Consider the following 19,106-nt stretch of genomic DNA (forward strand, 5'->3'; position numbering starts at 1 on the left):
CATATGTTGAATTCTCAAAATACACATGCAATATTTCAAGACTTTTTATTTAATTGCTAAATGCTAATGAAGTTGTGTGAGCCTGTGAGAGTATTAATTATGAGGGAAGTTTTTTTTTTTTTTTTTAATGGTATGGCAACAAGTGTATGTCAATGTTTTTGAAATAAACACAAGAATCTGACCCTTGCAATTGGAAAAAACTATGCAATAAATTTTATTATAGGAAAGGTGGTTGTTTTGATTTAAGATAAATGATACAAGCTTTTAAGCGTGCAACCCAGGGATTCCGTTCCTTTTATCTAATGGACAAGAATGACTAGTCCCATATGGAACAATTAGTAGTAAAACCTATGAACTTGAACAACAATTCTAACCTAGTGGCCGAAATCTTTTACAAATTCATGTGGAACTACATATACAATAACTAGTTGCTCTTATCTTCATTTATAATCAGATGAAGATACGACCAAAAACATACGACAACAACAAAGAGCAATCTGTAACATAGACTACACAGTACTAGGCATTAGCAGACTAAACTTTCCTCATGATTGTAAAAGCCATTCTCTTCCTGCTACCTTTGTCCCTCTTCGACATTCTTCGTTGGCAGCTTTGTTTCAACTTCTTGGGCATTCTCAGGTTTGGTGGATATGGCTATGACAGCCCCTCCATGCTTCTTCCCATTCTGATGTGCTTCTTCCCATTCTGATGCTTTGCCATTAGAGCTTCACTAGCAGTTCCTACCCTACACATCTGGCACCAGAATTTATGATTCTTCTGCGTTTCATCAATTGGTAATTCACCATCACATGTCTCCTCTAGTGATTTATTAGCACTTCTTGATGCCACCTTGGCCTTGTGTTTCTTCCCTTTGAGGTGATCTTCCAAGTTCCAAACGACGTTCAGACGTGGTTGTCACTTGACAGAGCACACAGCTCCATTTCTTTTGCGTTTTCTTAACATTGCTAGATAAACCAGCTCGTTCCTCTCCTGTATGATTGTATCAGCTTTCCTCTTCTCCCCAACATTCGACCTCACAGACTTTGTCTGCATAACATGCATGTCACTGTATAGAACATTGCATAAAATGCTTCAACAAAACCACCATGGTACTCAGACCAATTAATGCAGCTAGAATGGAAATTCAAGAAATTAGAAAAATGCATGCACAGTTGCACTCATTAATGTGGAAACGAAAATCTGCACAGAATCATCCATACTTTCCTCCAAGCATATTCATCTGTCTACTTTTTCAATTAAAGTATAGTTCTTTAATGGAATTGCAGCAACGTATCTGGTGGAAACCCTGTTCAGTACCATGATATTAAGATTCCCATAGGGTCTCTCGCATAAGCTTGGCTAGTCCTCTTACAATGGGTTGACATAGTGTAAGTTCCAATAATGATCACAATTCATTCAAGACAAAGACATAGTGTAGATTATTCAGTTTTGTCCATGCATCAGTGTTCTCCCCCTCAAAAAGATCTTTCCTTTTCTCTCTATTATTAATTGCTGATCTACCCTTCTGACACCTTTATTTACAGCTCAAACCCTTCACTAGCCAAGCTCAATTTCATGAAGTTGAAGAACCAACTCCAGGGGTCTGCTAATGTTTTATCACACGAAGAAGATCAATGATGAGTAGTGTGTATGTGTGTGTGTGAGAGAGAGAGAGAGAGAGAGAGATCATGATCGCAAACGGCTCGAAATGAATCATAATGTCATCTCGCTAGCTCCATTCTTCCACATCTTCTTGAATTTCATTTCCAGCCATTCATTCATAACCAAATAGTTGGAAATTTGCAAATGGAGAGAATTCTAATCTCATATTCTAACAGACATAGGTTTTAGCTTGTCCCATGATGATGTTTGGGAGTGTTGAACAAAGCATTCAATTTCAGCGATCCATTCTGGTTATAATACGGCAACATCATCTGCTACATGAAATATGTTACTAAAAAATCTAAATGACTCCCACATATAAAATGTGAAAACCAAAGAAAACAATCTTTCAAAAAAAAACACCTTGACATTTTCGGACACTGCTGGTGTTGGGACTGTTGGCTTGTTATCTTGGAGCAGTGGCTCATTAACAAGCTCATTGCACTGTGGCGCCACCGAAGGCAAGCTCCCCTCACCAAACGCCAAATTACCAAAAGCCCCATCTTCTCAGTAACTCACACCACCCAATCCCGCCTCCGCCAACCTTTTCTGCATAAGAGGGAAATGACCAAAATACCCATATTCCTGTCAACCCAGTAGTGGCGGCAAGCTCAAACCCAAATGGGGCGACCCAAAAGTTAAAGAATGGGTGGAATCGAACACCGTGGAGCGACGGGCTTTGATGAGAGCAAGCTCGAGCATCAGCTCCCTCCTGACCTCGGCTCCCAGCTGGCGCTGCCTAGCGATCTCCGCCATCACTATCTCTTGCCAAAATCTCCGTATCTCTTATGTGGAGGGGCAGTGAGCTGACCAAGTGGGAATGTGGGTAGAGGATCGGTCGTCGTTTACTAGGACGTTGAACTCCATCTCCTCCATGGCCAATGTAGACTAAGTCATTGTTACACATGACATCATGATGGTCTAGTACTTCAGCTTGGATCCCCTTTTTTCTGGTTTTTTTTTTTTCTTCAAATTATTTTAATGGTTACGGAGTAAAACTTCTATATAACAGTAACAAGTATATAACCTTTATGACTACGTGCAAAATCAAAGATAAACACAAGGAGCATATACATCACTAATAGGCATAGTGATAATGAAAGAAACATATATTAAAATTATCTTATTTCTTGAGCTGATTCATGACACAGAGAGGTATGGATGAGAAAAGAAATGATGATGATATTAAACAGCTCAAATATAGGGTAGATGCTGCTGTTGTTCAAACAGTTGGTTGACTTGTCATTATCTGTACATACTATTCAAGTTGTGATATTCTTGCATTTCAAGCATAAGCAAACATTCACGAGCAGAAAAACGAATTTTACTAAATACTGATCCATTCATCTTCATGCTAAACCATCATCTACAGTTACGAATCTGAGAAACCATTTCTTTTGAAAGAGTAAAACGCAATGAAAGCTCTTGTAATTCATGGTCCAAGGCAGCCACTAATTCGATTCAATTTCACCTGACTTTGAATCACTTCCTGCTGCTTCGACTGGCGAGTATTGGTCATTTGCAGGTTCAGTGGACCGAAGGGGCTTCTTGAACTGCACCAAGATCATGGTCATGTTATCGCATCCCTCACCACCAGCAGTCGATGGCGCCAAACACTTGTCAAGGACCCTCTCACACACCACAGATAGCTTGCTTTCCTGCATGATTTACAATGATAAGTGTCAATGAGAAGCAAAAGAAAAAGAAAAAGCACCACTTCAATTGCATTCCGAGAATGTTGTGCTTGCTTTCAAACCAAAAGAAGAAAAAGAAAGGGAGAGAGATATGTGCTTACCGAGCTTAGTTGTTCATGTATAAAATCTACCAGTTGCTGGCTTGACATGCAATCCCTGTAAGAAATTACAAAAGCAACAATCACTACTTGTATATTAATATCAACTCAGATTCAGACAAGCATCCATATATTTTGGGAAGAAATTAGCAATAAAATTTACAGTGTGAATTAAATTTACACGTACCAGATGCCATCACATGCTAGCACAATAAATTCATCATCATCACAAAGTTCAACCTGATTACAAAATCATCAAATAAATTAAAATAGAAGAAAACCAATTATTGTTTGTAAAATTTTCGTTTTGAAATGACAACGGCTACTAAAACAGTTATAAGTAACTTGGAAATGTAGATAGCCCCAAAACCACCATTTTATCAAACCCATGATATATTAAATATATATATATATCTTGTCAAAATGTCAACATTGCAAGTATATACATACAGTGTTTATATCCGGACTTGCAGTTACAATTTGCTTTTCAGCTGGCAAAAATTTATTCTGCTTGAATTCCATGTCACCTGCAGTATGTGCAAAACTAATATAAGAATGGGAACTACATAAACTATCTATTAAGATCCCTCCACAAACATGCATATGCATGCACACACATAATGTAACATACACATGTCAATAGGTGTGTGTGTGTGAGCACACACATGCATGTAGGCATTTCTTCCAATTAGGAAGTGTTCAGTCTTTCTTCTGGCGCAGTTTCATACTTCCAAATCATATCCACAAGTTTAAATTTCGAACGTTATAATTTAAAGCCTTTTGGTAATTGAAATTTCAAAAAGCAAGAATATTAAGAATTCACATTCAGGCAGTGAAATTACCTATAGCTCTTGCAAGATTCAAACTGCCATTGACCCGTCCTGCGTGAATAAAACCACCAGCTTTTAAAATCCTCTCCTTCTCAAGCTCAAGATCAGGTTTGTGATCTCTTGACAGATTATATGCCTGAAAAGGAGAAGTCACAATCAGAAAACTATATACAATGTTCGACGAGAATCAAGAACAAAGGAATTTTCTCAATTATAGGCATGCCAACACCTTTATATACCCTTGTAATTTAAGTTAAAAGCTCATCACTTTTAACCATTTGATATTGAAAAAGCAAAATCTTACTTGTGTCTTTTAAGCAATCAACATAACAAGCATGCAGAAGAACAACAGAAAATAATAAATTACCTGACCCTTCCTAGATATCACACAACGAGAATCACCAGCATTTGCAACAACAAGTTGCTTGTTTCTAAGAATTGCAACGCAGGCTGTGCTCCCAGAAGTTGGACCAGTAAAATCAGAGTGAGGTCCCTGAAAAACATAATTGAGTTTAAATTATGGAATGCATAGATATCATGAAACCAAATGAAACAAATCATTTGTATGGTTGACCCAAATCAACAATGGTATGTGTGTGTTTGTGTGCAGGCCTGTCCCTATATATTATTAGATAATCTCTTGGTGCCTCTGGTTTCATCCTAAACTATGTTTTGTATGAGGAATTCTAAATAAGAGTCAAAGATTGGATCAGAAGAATGGAAAATGGAAGGGATGGAAAGGAGTTCATCTCTCCCTCTTGTTGTTGATAGAATATGAGCATCCAATCCAAAACCAATTGGCAATGGGTGGAGAGGCCCAAGACCTTATAAGCACATATGCTAAGCTCTAGTTTTCCAATGTGGGACATTGCTCCATATTACTCTCAACAATTGTTAGGTTGGAGAGGGAAAGAATTGGGTTTGTTTGGATATAACGTGAGGAAAAGTAATATAAAGTAATATTATTATTTTATCATGGTCTGTTTTAATATTAAAGTACAGAACTGTAAATTTGCAACATAGGCATGGGCCCGTGCTTGCCTTCCTCCAATCTGCCGAGTTTTGGACAGTTTAAAACTGTGGGACTGGAGGGGTTTGTCATCCTTCCTCTCTACCTTTTCTACCTTCCTACCTACCAATCAAGCTTCATTCTCTCCCTTTTCCTTCCACCTACATCTTTCCTTTCACCTTTCCCCTATATCAAACATGGTGCTAGGTTTAGCAGGGAGGATATATTCTAACAAGCATACAAATTGTCACTGAATGATTAAATGCTGAATAACAAGAAGAATTCTAGTACTCAAATAAATATTCAAATAAACCAGACCAAGCATATCAGAATCTGCTCTACATAAGGATATTAACTTCAATCAACTTTATGGTTCTTGCACCTACCTCCTCAAAAGCCCAATCATCAGCTTGATCATTACCCTCACTGCTCCTTGGAGACCAAATTAACCCTTCTATCATGCCAGTAAACTTGTTTATCTTATCTCCCAAAACAGCTAACTCTCTCCAACCCCTTTGTCCACGCATCATTTCATCCATTCTGCATAATCAAACGAACAACACCTTAAACCTCAAAAAAACAAAAAAAATATAATAAGACCATTAACTATAAAGGTAGGCACTAAACTCTAGTTTTTTTATTGTTAAAAAATTTACACTTTTACAGTTTGAATTCTTATCATAAGAAAAACCATGTACGGTTTGAACAAGTATTACTATCTCAAGTATTCTATGATCTTATTAGGATCCAGAACAATAAAGGCCTAAACCCATACAGCCAATATTTTGCCTCTATAAGCTCAAGCCACTTTAGAGCAGCATCTCCCAAAATTAAAGCTACACAATGTGGTCAGGTCTTTCTTCAGCAGGATGACGCATATTTAAGACTAGGTTAAACACTTAAATAAGTCACTACTTGAAATCATTAACATATAATTACAATAGCAGAACTTTGAGAGGACAGTAAAAAATTATTAAGCCATATCCTGCATTTTCTCAGGATCCAAGCATAGACCACTCTTTTCACACACACTTACCATGCAAAGACTATTACTAATACTTTTTAAAGTCTATAATTGTACAACAAACTAAAGTACAAGGATTATCAAGTATAAAGTAGTCGGAATCATTACAGGTATGAATCACATACATAAGGCTATTGACGCTTCCCTTTACAATATAGCACCATTCTTACATTTGTACTCGCCCCCTCCATTCAGAAAATGGTAAAAGGCAACTTAATTTAAGTAGACTAAAGGTGTAACCTGAAGAAAGCTTTTTGAACAGAAGTTCCTATGTCTCCTGCTGCATATGCATCATTCTTGAGCACTTGTCGGTGAAGATACTTCGAACAGAATTTAGCAACTACCTTGCCTAAAAGAATATTGGACTTAGTTAAGTATTAATACTATAGATGCAAATTATTGCTAATATACTTCACAGACAACATATGTAGGTCTGATCACAAAGCAGAAGGCATTCATTCTTTGTAACAATGGCACAGTAAAAAAAAATACTAACCATTATATTGATAAAAACTAGTCATCTAGCATACATACAGATACCTGAACTTTCCAATTCTTACCTCCATGGCCATCATACACACCAAAGAATGAGGTGGATGCATCCAGATCGGGATATGCAGCATGCTAACAAAAGAAATCATCACAGTAACAAACAGAATATTAATGATACCACGTGATTTCTCAAAACAAAGTAAATAATCATAGAAACTTCCCACTTATACAGGGTGCACAGATTTTGAAGAATCCAGGAAAGTTGTTAGTTTTTACAACAATTTATCAAAAAGAAATTAAACACAGAAAAAAGTTGGTAGAGAGAGAATGGGAAGTCTTTTATTAGAACCCAAGCAGGATGGGTTCTTCCAATTGGGGAAGCAAGTACCAAATTGTGAACATTTCACACTGTCACAGAATAATTGACTTCTTTCCTAATTAAAAAAGTAAATAAGAACCCCCCAAGTAGAATTTAGGATTACGCATTTGATTGAACATGTCAAGTAATATCAAACTCAGCTGAATCCTAATTATAGCATGCTACGCAAAAAGGGCAAAGTTAAAAGATTATATCTTCTGAAAATGTACATAACAGGATTTATTTTCTCAACATAACTTCAATAGGAAGAGCAGAGTTTTATTTACTCACAGCATCCTCCATGGTTGCACGCCATCCTTGCATGGACGATAAACCATATTTGACACAGTCATTCTCACCATCTTCAGAGAACTTGTCAGTTTTGGGAGTGCTTAGATATATACCCATTCCAATCTAAATTTAAATAAGAACTCAATCAGAAACTATATCCCTTTCTCCAACAACCAAAAGAGCTTAGTAATAACTATATGCAAGTTAAAAAAATGCAGGTCACAAAACGCATTAGGACTTCTAGAAAATCAAAATGTTTACTATTTGGTAATGAAGATAGATAGAAATCACCAGTCAGCCTCTGTTTACTATTTGGTAATGTTTACTAAGGCAAGAATTTGCCAGTTTTTTGTAACTCCTTTTCCTATGTTATCCTATCATATTCCAAGCTATACAAGATTGGATCGATTTGGTCACAGACGCCCGCAGTATTACACGTATTAAATATATAAAATCACAAAATTTAGAATTGGAAACAATAAATATATAAAATAATAATAACAATCATCAAGATCAACCTTTTTTTTTTCCATTATCATCAAGATCAACTTAAACCAGACAGTATATGAAAAACCCATATTTCAAAAAAGAAAAAGAAACAAAATTTACATTCAAAAGGCAACAATAATCAAGAATTCAAGATTAACCAAAAGTAAGAAAGACCTAGACGCTAATTTGTAAGCTATAGACTAAAATTAACCAAAAAAGAAAAATATATATATACACAAGAGAGTTGAGGTTCCCTCACATGCCCAGCTGGGGCGTCCGTACAGAGCTAAAGATCAGAATCCGAGTGAAAGAAACAGCACTAAGAATGGTGTTTGGGGGTTGGGAAGTGAGTCCTTGTGAGTTTTCAGGCTTGAAGACAGTCTTTCTGAGGTTTCACAAAAGAGTCAGCAAGAAGATTCTTCACGGAATCTGAGAGAAAACGAGAAGCAAAGAAATGGATGATAGTATCAATAATTCAAAAAATGACAGAGCAACGGAGAGAGAGAGAGAGTCAAAAGGCTCAAAACAGCAAATTCATCGGAGAAGAGAGAGAAAAAGATGACTTTTGGAAGACTGAATAAGCTTTTGAAATTTGGGAAATTCGGGTCACACTGTCGATGGGGATTTTACAGTATTTTCAAGCTCACCTCTTTCTCTCTCTGTGTCTGGATCTCTCACACGTAGACACATACATTGTACATTACACATTTACACACGCCCACCTCTACCTCTATCTTTCTTTCATTTTCTTTTTTTCTTTTTTTCTTGTTTTCTTGTTTTCTTTTTTACTAATTTTCTTTCTCTTTCTTCTTATTAACTACAAACGAAAACAAAAACAGAAAACAACCCACCTCTTTAATCTGGAAGTGGACGCTGGAGCAGGAGTTCTAATGTGTTTCAAGTTGTCTTTATACCCATGTCGGCATGAAAGACAATAAAGTCTTGTTAAATTCGTTATCTATCAATCACCCACTTCTATACCAAACAAACAAAAGAAAGGCTCCTACTTTCCTCCATTTGTACCCATGGGGGTAGCAGCAGCCAACCTCACTAAATTATGAAAAGCAATTTATTTTTGTCTATATTTATGATTTATATTTTTATTAATTAGATTTTAATTACAATATTTACTTAGATTCATTATAATAATATCAGAAGCACTAATTATTATTAACTTTCAGCTACTAGCTAATGCGGCACATAATTTTTTTTATAGTAGATAAATGTCAAGTAATAGGTAGAGTTTGGTATTACATCAATGTCAGTATGCCACTAAAGTTTAATATTTTAGGGTTCAACCCAATCCTTAATTTGCATACAAGATTCCTTTCGTGCCAACAGATTTCCTAAAAATAAGAATTGGAAGTTTAATATATACCTCTATGTTTTGACTAGCGTCAAAGCCAAGTACGAGTCATGGAATTAAGGCCTCAAATCCCAAAATAAAAAGTCAAAGTTTATAGGAGACATGGAATTAAGTTGAACAGAAATTGTAAATAATTTATATAATAATGTTGAGCAGCATTCCAATCAATTCGAATTTGTACAAACATAAACTATAATGAGCTATGCTAGTATGCTACATTGCTACTCATCTTACGGAAAGATACTTATACAAAATGGTAAATAATCATATTTTGTTACCGTATGTAAAATTTAATGCGTACTTATTACTTTAATTATTATGATCAATTATTAATTAACATATTATATGTTATCGAGTGATGTGGTTAGAAGCCGTAATCCCTCTAATACTATTATATTACTCATTCAACCATATGGGGTTGGAGGCAAATGCAAATCACCCATCTCTTAAGGACGAAAAATGTAAAAATCTTTCATATTCTATATTGTTTCTGCATCCATATCTCGCATTAGAAAATGAGTCAAGTAACAACAAATTTTTCTGGGGAGGTTATAATCAAAGTAATAATTTAAAGGTAACTTATTGTTCCTTTCTATAATGGGTAAGTTGTGGTCCTATGGGGTGTATAATAAAAGTTGTTCTCTTTTGTTTTTTCTAAATTCATTCTTTAAAGTTGGTTTATAGGCTTTATTAGGCAATAAAATCAACTTTGTTTTGTGCCGGTGACCCTGACCGTAACTTTTTGTGTATAACAATAATACAAGACAAGATACGATTAGGTAACAAATTCTCTGGCAACTTGTCGAGCCACCCCCAACATGTACATTGCACACCACCTTGTTTTTCTCTCTTTACCCCTTCATGCATGTGCTTGAGACGTTGAGCGTGCTAATAATTATTGGTCAAAGTAAAAAAATCGCAAATTCCCAATCCAAATCTGCTTAAACAATACTTATAACTTTATAAGGGATTTGGTGTGTAGAGTAAGTTGTTACCAAATCGTCAAAAGTTCTCGCAGAAGTTACTAAAAATAGATGGTGAATGTTTTGGGTTGATTGGTGAACCAAAACTGACTTGTCTCCTAACAAAAATGATGACCTATCAAGGCATCAACCCCATTAGATATGTATGGCCAACCTTTTGGTGTATAAGTGCAACCCCACTAAGGGCAGGCTGTACATGATCTCTTTGTTCCATCATGGTGGGTACAGGTCATATATGCCACATTGTATATGTGTATATCAATGCTGGCACAATCTATATTGGATCTTCGTTCATTGAGTGTTCAAACAGCTTCCTGATCTCATGGTCCTGAAATATTTGGGCTAAATTTTAATTCTGGTAGTTTTTGGGTGGATTTGAATTTAGCCCTAATTATTAATGGTTGACTCTTAATTGGCACCTAGTTTTCTCAAACCACCAGTCCATGGGAGGTAAAACATTGTGTGCTCTAGTCATGCGTCAAAACGTGTCCATTTTGTTGAGCGTAGCCTAGGATAGATGATGTATTGCATTCATGCCAGTCAATGCCTACGTCATCACTTTTAATTATTCAAGAATATACCTAATTTGAAAGTATTTGTTTAATCATGGGTCGTTATAGTGTACTATGAGTTTGTGTGTATTGAAAAATACATATGATCGAGTTTGTGTTTATACGAACACAATATAATATCGATGTGTAACACCTCAGCCAAAACCATTCTCCCCAGCCAAAAACTTGTGAAACTTTCCATTAATCTCGATGAGGCTGCACCCAGCAGTCTTAACAATGCCTGACTCATTCATCATGTTTCTCCATCTCTGTGCTTCTTCCCATTGCCCACACGATGCATACAAGTTAGCAAACATCAAGTATTCTCCATCGCTCAAGCAATGAGCCCTGCTAGAAATTAGCTTCATCACTTTCTCCCCAGTCTCAAGGTCCTGATGAATAACACAAGCACTGAGCAAAGCACCCAAGACAGACTCGCCTGGTTCAAACGACATGGCCTCAATGAGTTGCAATGCACTGTCAAAAAGCCTGGCTCTGCTCAAAAGATCAACCATGCACCCATAATGCTCTGCCTTTGGAGTGACCCCAAATTGCTTTTCCATGCAATCAAACACTTGGCATCCCTCTTGAACCAACCCTGAATGACTGCATGCACTTAAAAGGCCAATGAAGGTGATATCATCTGGTTTTATGCAATTCTCTCTCATTTGTTTGAAGAGTTTCAGAGCAGCATAGCCAAAACCATGAAGAGCAAGTCCTGAAATTATGGCATTCCAACAGTAGATGTCCTTATCTTTGGACTTATAGAACACCTCTAACGAGTTCTGTATGCTTCCACACTTGGAATACATATCTATGAGTGCTGTTACTACATGGGGACTTGAGGCTTGCCCAAGAGTTTTGGCATATATGTGTATTCTTATGCCTGTTTCAAGTGAACCCAAGTGGGCACAGGCAGATAAAGCACCAGTCACACTCACATAATCAGGTTTGATGCTTCCAACCTTCATTTTGTCAAAAAAATTAATAGCTTTGGCGTAAAGTTGATTGTTTAAGTAACCCATTATCATTGTGTTCGAAGTAATGGCATTTTTCTCTGGCACTGCCTCAAATAATGTATGCGCTTCAGCCATCTCTCCAGCGTTCGTGCACGCCAATATCATTGAGTTCCATGACACAGTGTCTTTTTCAGGAATTCTATCAAACATACTTCTGGCAGATATTACGCTTCCTGTGCCTGCAAACCCAGAGATCATAATATTGAAAGACAAAAGGTCTTGTGATGGCATCGTATCGAAAATTTCCATTGCACTATCCATCTGGCCACTGGAAGCATACACATCTAAGATGGAGTTCCAGGCTATAACATCTTTCACAGGCATCTTATCAAACGCTTTGCGGGCATTAACAACAAGTCCAAGAGAAGAGTACATTGCGAGTAGAGCAGTTTGCACGAAAAGATGGTCACAAAAACCAGTTTTCACCGTTTGGCCGTGGAGTGCCAACCCAGTACACAAATCAGAAGCATTACCTGCTGCTTTGAGCAAAATGGGGAATGTATAGTTATCAGCAAAGAAACCAAGTTTTTGCATGTGTATGTATGATTGAATTGCATGCTCTGCATTCCCCTTAAGCATTTGGGTTTTTATAATTTTATTCCATCTTTGCAGGTCAGGTGAAGGTGATAGGCAAATGAAGTTGCAGGTCACAAGAGCCATTCTCAATAGAAAGAAACTAAAAATCCATTAAAAATTTAAAAGACTAGCAGTTCCTTACAAGTTAGTTACGATGTCAAAACTCACCCAGGCTATTTAAAAGATGTCAAAACATAAGGGACATTTATTGAAGCTAAAAGACAATAAAACAATATCCATAAAGAAAATTTAGGGCCATACAGGCCAATACAAATTCCAAGGGTATTTGGTACACAGATTCCAAAACTAATGTCACAACAGGATCATGTAAGATCCTATTTATCTCGATTGTTCCCCGGGAAAAAATAACCCAAGCTCGAGAAAAATACAAGACATCATGTTTCTCAGCTTAACTAATGAACAAACTAAATTAAAACCCCCCAAAAAAATATACAACTGAATAAAATTATCCGTTGCTTCTTGGTTCACTGACCACATAATGCCAAAAAAGGAAAAAAGATTTCAAAAATATGGGAAAGATATAAGCAAGCTACTGCTCTATCCCCCTCCCTGTAGCCAAATGCCGGACAGCTTCCTGTGACGACTAAAACTGGCATGAATCAGGAAAGCAAACTCTCACAAGCCTGAACATCAGTCTTCTGGGTTGCCAAAAATTCTTGCCCGGAAGGGCTGGATGTAATACTACTCATAGCAGCACCAAAGATGTCCGTCCGGAACATGTCATCTTCCACCTTCTCCAAAACTTGCTTCACAACCTTGAAGTTCAACACCCATGCCAGAGCCAACTTCCCAAGAATCTCGCCAAAATTTTTTGGCGCTTTTGGCAAATCAATGCCAATATCATCCAACATTGACCCAAACAAAAGGCACCCAGTTGCTATATCTTCAGATGTCAAAACATTTTTATTGAACGAGAACTCAAGAAGCTTTATAACTGGTTCTACACACGGTGAGCTCTTTTCCAGAGCAAGGGCAATAGCTTCTTTAACAACCTCCGGATGGTAAGCTGGGGATTTCAGCTCCTCCACACATTGAAGTGCTTCATCAAGAATCCGAACACTGAAATATTCCTCCAGCAGAGATACAGTTTTCCTATGAAGAACAGCAGAATTTGATACAGTTGCAGGAGCAAGAGGCTTCACCGAATTTGATACAGTTGCAGGAGCCAGAGGCTTCTCTGAAAGAATTGCGGATGCAGCTGGAGCAATTGGCTTGGGGTTTTGGGTAAGAGGTTCAACTCCTGGAATAGAATTAGTTTGGGAAGGAGGACCACCAGCTCCCTGCAACAAGGCACTTTTCCCAATGATGCCACCACTGCCTTGAGGTAAAAACTTTGAATTAAGAGAAGGTGTTTTGCTGATCACAGGTGGCTGGACACGTCCGGCAGACTGAGAGGGACCCAAACCATCACGCTTGGTCATTGGTCGGGATCGATAAACCTCCCAATTGTCAGTATCAAGCCCAGGCATTCCTGGCATTTTCCTGGTCCCAGGCATTCCAGGCATATAGCCAGGCCTGGTAACAGGAAAACCTCCGGGGCTCAAATCCCCAGGGGGACCAGCATTACGAGCATTTCTCATCATTGCTGTTGCACCTGGACGCAGCCCTAGATTCTTTTCTGCTTCTGAATGGATTTCAGTGATGGTCTTTGCTTTCACCTGACAACACAGAGATAAGAAAACACAAGTAAGAAACACATGTCCCAAATATGACATCAATGTATTTGATAGTCTCCCCCAAAGTCATGTTTTCATAAGCTCTGATCACATTATACTCTTCTGATTGTCCTTGTCCTTGCTAAAATCAAGTATTTTCTGAAAAATATTAAAGACCAATACCATCCCAATTTATAAATGACCAAAACAACCAAACGGAGGGAAAATAGATTTCTCTGTCTCAATCCTTCAGAGAATAGAAATTAGTAAATGAGAGTAAATTGGTCACTTGGCTCTTTTGATCTCTATGAAGCAAACAGCAACTCAAAAAAAAAAAAAAAAATTAACCAAAAAAACAATGTGTAGGAAAAATTCCTTGTTATTACCCCCCCTTCAGCAACAACAAAGAGGAGAAATCACAGGATATGTAGAATCACCTCTTCACGCCTAGGGATCCAGTTGTTGTCCCGCAAATCAAGAACATTGTGGACCATGAACCTCAATCGTGGTGCAAGTAGGGTGTTCTTAGTCAGCTCCTTCAGCCTACTGAAATAGCTATCATTAATTCGGCGAGATTTTGTGCTCTCATCCAGCTGCTTACCAATGGTGTTGAAAAACTGACATATTGCCTCCACATTCTCCTCAGCAGGGCATGCTTTGCCATCATGTCCCAGAAGCTCCTGTGGTTGCACAAGAGTCTATAGTTAGCCGAGCAATCTAATTTCTGTAAAATACAACCAACACAAGTGAATCAACAGTAGAAAAAGACCTGAACAATATGGTGGACAATCTTTTCAGGCACCATCTTCTGCTTTAATAGTTCCCCAATAAGGCGTATGTTTCCAAGAGTTCGCAACTTAAGCATTCGCTCTTTATCTCTCATTTCCATTTCTTGCTCTGGAGCAGTCATCTGCCTAATTTCTGCCCTCAGGTTGGCGGCACCTTCAAAAGCCTCCTGGCAATTATTCAACAGGACTCGTTTAAAAGTGATTTCTTTCCCACCAGGCTCCTCAGCTGGGAAAGGAGGAAGCTTCTCATTAAGATCAGAACATAAACGGGCATACATGGGACAGAATGTCGGCTCCAGTATAGCCTTATCAAATATCAGAAAGATAACCTCCTGCAATTCAAATTGAACCCTCAAGCTCTTTAACCAGAAAGCATAGTTACTTTGGAGTTAAAAGAATTCAAGATATTTAGTGAATTGAAACCTTTAAAATATCTGGATTTGTAATTCCAGAGTCAATCAGTTGACCCTTGAGAACATCGAACTTCTCTGGGGTCAATTTGTTCAGTATACTGCACAAAGAAAATATTTTGTAAGATGATATAGGATAACAAGCAGTTGCACAAAAGAAAAATACAGATAAAGAATATCCAGACTTGAATGCTTCCTTACCACAATTTTGAAGCATAATAAATATCATGAAAGCATACATTCCAGCTTATAGGAATCAGAGAATTAATTACCCTTTCACTGTCTTCAATACACGATCCTTCTCAGAGAGATTTCCTCTTCGAGCTGACCATGGAACTTCTGCCTTAATGAGGGCAGGAGCAGGTCCTACCTGGTGTTGTGAAAAAGGTTAGAATAAAGTAAAAATAAAAACTACGGGAACCAACAAGTTCGTCCAAAATATATTCATGCCTCTTGAACCCCATCAAACAACCATAAACCAGTACCAAATACGCATCAACATATTGGTGCTTACAATTTATTAGCATTGTCAACTGACTTTTGATAAAAATTAAACATATCAGCCAATAAATCCTAATTGGGTACAAGGAGGAATCAATTATGACAATGATTAAACAATTAAAACTACAATGTATTGAATAAACTTCAAAGTTTCAATCGTGTGCAAAAATTTAAATAATAATTCATCAAAAACAGAGAAATTGCAAGTAATATGCCTTATCTAGTACTTATTTGCTTATAATTAATGCATTGATTGAGAAATACAAAGAAACAAACAAAACTTAATCTGCAGAATAGCATGCAAAAACATAGAATCTTAAGAGATCATGTATATCCTTTACACAATCTGATAATAACTTATTACCACTTGGTTACCAGAAATTTGTGCCCTTCCAAACTGGGAATTTAGTTGGTCCTGCTGGTTATTCAAGTCCTGCGGCCTTCTCTCCTCTGCAGAGGCAGGCAACTGTGCAGATCGACCACGCCAATCACGGTTATCTGGCTCAGAATAACGGCCTTGGGGTTGAGGTTGCAGCTAATAAATTTTTCAAACTAAATGTTAGAATTCCTAAAATGGATATGAACATATTACAAATATATGGAGGACATATTACACGAGAAGTACATCTGACCTATATTCTAAGATGCAAAATATATTACAAATAACCAAATTGCAAGGACTAGTTGTAAATGTGACAGTTGATATTAACAAGTTAACTGTGCAGATGGATGTAACATTTGCAAATTACAAGAAAATATTAATTAAACTCACATTGGTATCTGCATGTCCCCAAGTAGGATCCTCTCCACCAAACTCAGCATCTATTTCTTGTTTAACCTTCAAAATATCCTCAGGGATAGTAGTAGCCTATACAAAAAGTAAGATTATCATATAACAAATACACGATCAGCCTACTTTCCAGGAAAAGATATATAGTAAGAAATATGCCCTCTTCTCTTTCTACTGTTCCGTAACCTAGTTAGGGAACAATAGATAGCTATTAAGAAAAGTGATCACAGGAATTACCTCCCTAAGCTGCAATAGCTGATCTCTAGTATATCGAACACGCTCTCGACCTTCAAACCGCAAGTCACCAGTCTATTATTAAAGCAAAGTTGAAATAGTCAAACCATATGAATATTAATTTGCCGTGACTTGACTTTACACCAGAAAACAGAAAGTAGAAAGCACAAACACAAAGGAGATATTTTATCAATGAGTGAAGATGGCATGCATGAGCAACCATACCCAAATGACAGCTTGAACCTAAAGAAGCAAGGGTACAGCAGCAACCATAATAGGTCATATTTATTGGAAAGTGAAGACCCATCGAATTAGAGCACATGTATCCCTCAGAGAATCACAATTAACAGACAACAGCTAACATTAAATTTCAGAGGCTTAACATATAATGTCGGGTCTTTATGGGCATTGCTAACTCATTGCATGCCCACCTAAATCCCACATATAACTTTTCGTCCATATTTACAGCAGGTACACATCCTTGAGAGTCTTGCCAAGAATTAGGACGATTGAAACTACAAAAATCAAATTTACCATTTTTGAAAAATGAACTCCTTTCTAAGAAGCTCAAAGATGTTTGCTTTGGGTTCCACATAGAGCACATTTGGATTTCTGAATATTTCAAGAAATAATGTGAATAAAGATCTAAACTTTCAATAATAAGGTTCATTTTTAAAACAAAAAAACTCCTACAAACAAAAACTCTATAATAGAAGTATTATAGAACAGATATAAGAAAATTGTTAAAACACCATGAAAGGTCTATCACTAACAAACTGAACACTAATCCAGAACAATGCAGAAAAGCACCCCGCTTTAGCTTTGAAACAAAATCAGCAACCCTGCAATCATGAACATCGAAAACACATTCGAAACAAACAAAAAATAGCATACAATTTAAAACTCAAAATTCAACAAATAAAAACTCGAAAGCCACAAAAAAATTTAAAAAAAAAAGGTTCAAAATTTATTAAACCTGCAGATCTGTAGACAAGCAAATACAATACATTAATACGCGTATACATTCATATACTTATATATATGTATATATTTATACATGTAGGTTAGGGAGCTAGGTTTTGGAAGGACCTTGAAGGCTGAAGCGAGACCGGCATGGGAAGCCTGAACCTCTGAAGAAGACTCGAAGCGAGATTGGAGAAATCTCGGGGCACGCAGGCCAACGGCGCCTCCGGGTCTCAAGCTAATCACCGTCGGATCCGCCATCATAAGTCTGTGCCGTCGATGTTTTTGTATAAAAAGAGAGGAGGAAGAAATTACGGCTGTCCGATTGGTGGATAGGGCTAGGTTTACGCTCTGTGCAGATAGAGACAGAGCACTCTCTCTATGTGTAGCCGTGCAATCTCCTCGCAGCAGCTGCAAAGAGAGGAGAAGACACAAACGCAACCCTATTTAAAAGTTAAAAACAAACTTAAAAAAACATCCTTCCAGTGATTGCCTTTTTTTTTTTTCCTTTTAAAACTCTTTTTAATTTATTTGTTTAATTTTCATTTAAACGTTACGGTTACAGATTTAGGTACATAATTGATAATTCAATCTGACCAAATAAAAAAGGTCTCTAATTTAATTCTGATAAAAAAGGGTAATATAATCTTTTTTTTTTTTTTAAGGTATGCGATTCTCAAAAACATAAAATATATGATTCAAAATTACTTACTTTGTTTGTTTAATAATTTAAAATAATTGAGGACTTGGGTAGGCCAATTGGCCAAGCAGTTGTGCTGCCCCCTCCTCCCTCTAGGCCTCATTCTTTGGTCTCCCTTTATAACAAAAAAATAATAATAATAATTTAAAATAATTGTCCAATATTATCTTCAATTTTCATCTATAATTTGTTCTCTTTTTGGACGGATTTGTTTTCTTACCGTGGACATGTGTTTTTCTGTTTAATCCATTACTTTTTTTTTATTACACTGACTTACTATAAAAAGGAAGAAACGTGCATTGATTGATTGAGAACTAAAAGAAAAAGGATTTCCTCAACTCTTTTTTTGTTGGACAAAATAAAACATGTGTAATTGGCTAACCAGTAGTTTTTTATAGACCGACTGAATTATAAGTAAAGAGTCATTTTATATGATTTAATTAGTTTGATTGCGGACTTGAGAAAAATATTAGTTTCAATCATAAGATGATCCATTATTGAGAAAATTCATGATTGTGAAATGATTGGTGATCATAAAAATTTATAATTACAAGATAATCAGTGATTGGTGATTGGTGATCGCTGATTACAAAATAATTGAT

The 19,106-nt window shown here is 36.9% G+C and overlaps 4 protein-coding genes and 1 non-coding gene across 6 annotated transcripts; all 5 read right to left on the reverse strand.

Moving 5' to 3' along the window:
* Positions 1 to 654: 654 nt before the first annotated feature.
* LOC147278383 (uncharacterized) lies at positions 655 to 2,538 on the reverse strand. Its single transcript, XM_086250155.1, has 5 exons — positions 2,512 to 2,538; positions 2,256 to 2,424; positions 2,154 to 2,211; positions 976 to 1,066; positions 655 to 894 (listed from the first exon to the last, which is right to left on the reverse strand). Exons 1-5 carry the CDS (start codon positions 2,536 to 2,538, stop codon positions 655 to 657), a joined length of 585 nt encoding a protein of 194 aa, XP_086106281.1.
* Positions 2,539 to 2,820: 282 nt separating this feature from the next.
* Positions 2,821 to 8,651, reverse strand: LOC147278384 (putative protein phosphatase 2C 60). 2 transcript variants are annotated; one of them, XM_086251331.1, is made up of 12 exons: positions 8,595 to 8,651; positions 8,207 to 8,376; positions 7,459 to 7,581; positions 6,878 to 6,941; positions 6,558 to 6,666; positions 5,680 to 5,833; positions 4,652 to 4,777; positions 4,297 to 4,420; positions 3,905 to 3,981; positions 3,642 to 3,694; positions 3,458 to 3,512; positions 2,821 to 3,320 (listed from the first exon to the last, which is right to left on the reverse strand). In XM_086251331.1, the coding sequence occupies exons 3-12, from the start codon at positions 7,573 to 7,575 to the stop codon at positions 3,114 to 3,116; spliced, it is 1,086 nt and encodes a 361-aa protein (XP_086107457.1). In that variant the 5' UTR covers positions 7,576 to 7,581; positions 8,207 to 8,376; positions 8,595 to 8,651; the 3' UTR covers positions 2,821 to 3,113. The 2 variants fall into 2 exon arrangements, with proteins under 2 accessions (XP_086107457.1, XP_086107456.1); XM_086251330.1 differs by lacking the exon at positions 8,595 to 8,651 and having other exon boundaries at positions 8,207 to 8,588.
* Positions 8,652 to 10,894: 2,243 nt separating this feature from the next.
* Positions 10,895 to 12,554, reverse strand: LOC147278385 (pentatricopeptide repeat-containing protein At3g29230-like). Its single transcript, XM_086249542.1, has one exon. It carries the CDS (start codon positions 12,524 to 12,526, stop codon positions 11,003 to 11,005), a length of 1,524 nt encoding a protein of 507 aa, XP_086105668.1. The 5' UTR covers positions 12,527 to 12,554; the 3' UTR covers positions 10,895 to 11,002.
* A 92-nt stretch (positions 12,555 to 12,646) lies between these two features.
* On the reverse strand, positions 12,647 to 18,249 carry LOC147278386 (eukaryotic translation initiation factor-like). The gene is made up of 9 exons (XM_086251070.1): positions 17,931 to 18,249; positions 16,845 to 16,916; positions 16,590 to 16,685; positions 16,182 to 16,352; positions 15,589 to 15,686; positions 15,330 to 15,417; positions 14,888 to 15,238; positions 14,556 to 14,798; positions 12,647 to 14,121 (listed from the first exon to the last, which is right to left on the reverse strand). The coding sequence occupies exons 1-9, from the start codon at positions 18,066 to 18,068 to the stop codon at positions 13,063 to 13,065; spliced, it is 2,316 nt and encodes a 771-aa protein (XP_086107196.1). The 5' UTR covers positions 18,069 to 18,249; the 3' UTR covers positions 12,647 to 13,062.
* Positions 17,223 to 17,327, reverse strand: LOC147278387 (small nucleolar RNA snoR103). The gene has a single exon (XR_015123692.1). It is a non-coding gene; the product is annotated as a small nucleolar RNA snoR103 (small nucleolar RNA).
* Positions 18,250 to 19,106: the final 857 nt, after the last annotated feature.

The sequence above is a fragment of the Dryas octopetala genome, chromosome 7 (assembly GCF_963921425.1).
Source record: "Dryas octopetala chromosome 7, drDryOcto1.1, whole genome shotgun sequence".
Classification (NCBI taxonomy): Eukaryota; Viridiplantae; Streptophyta; class Magnoliopsida; order Rosales; family Rosaceae; genus Dryas; species Dryas octopetala.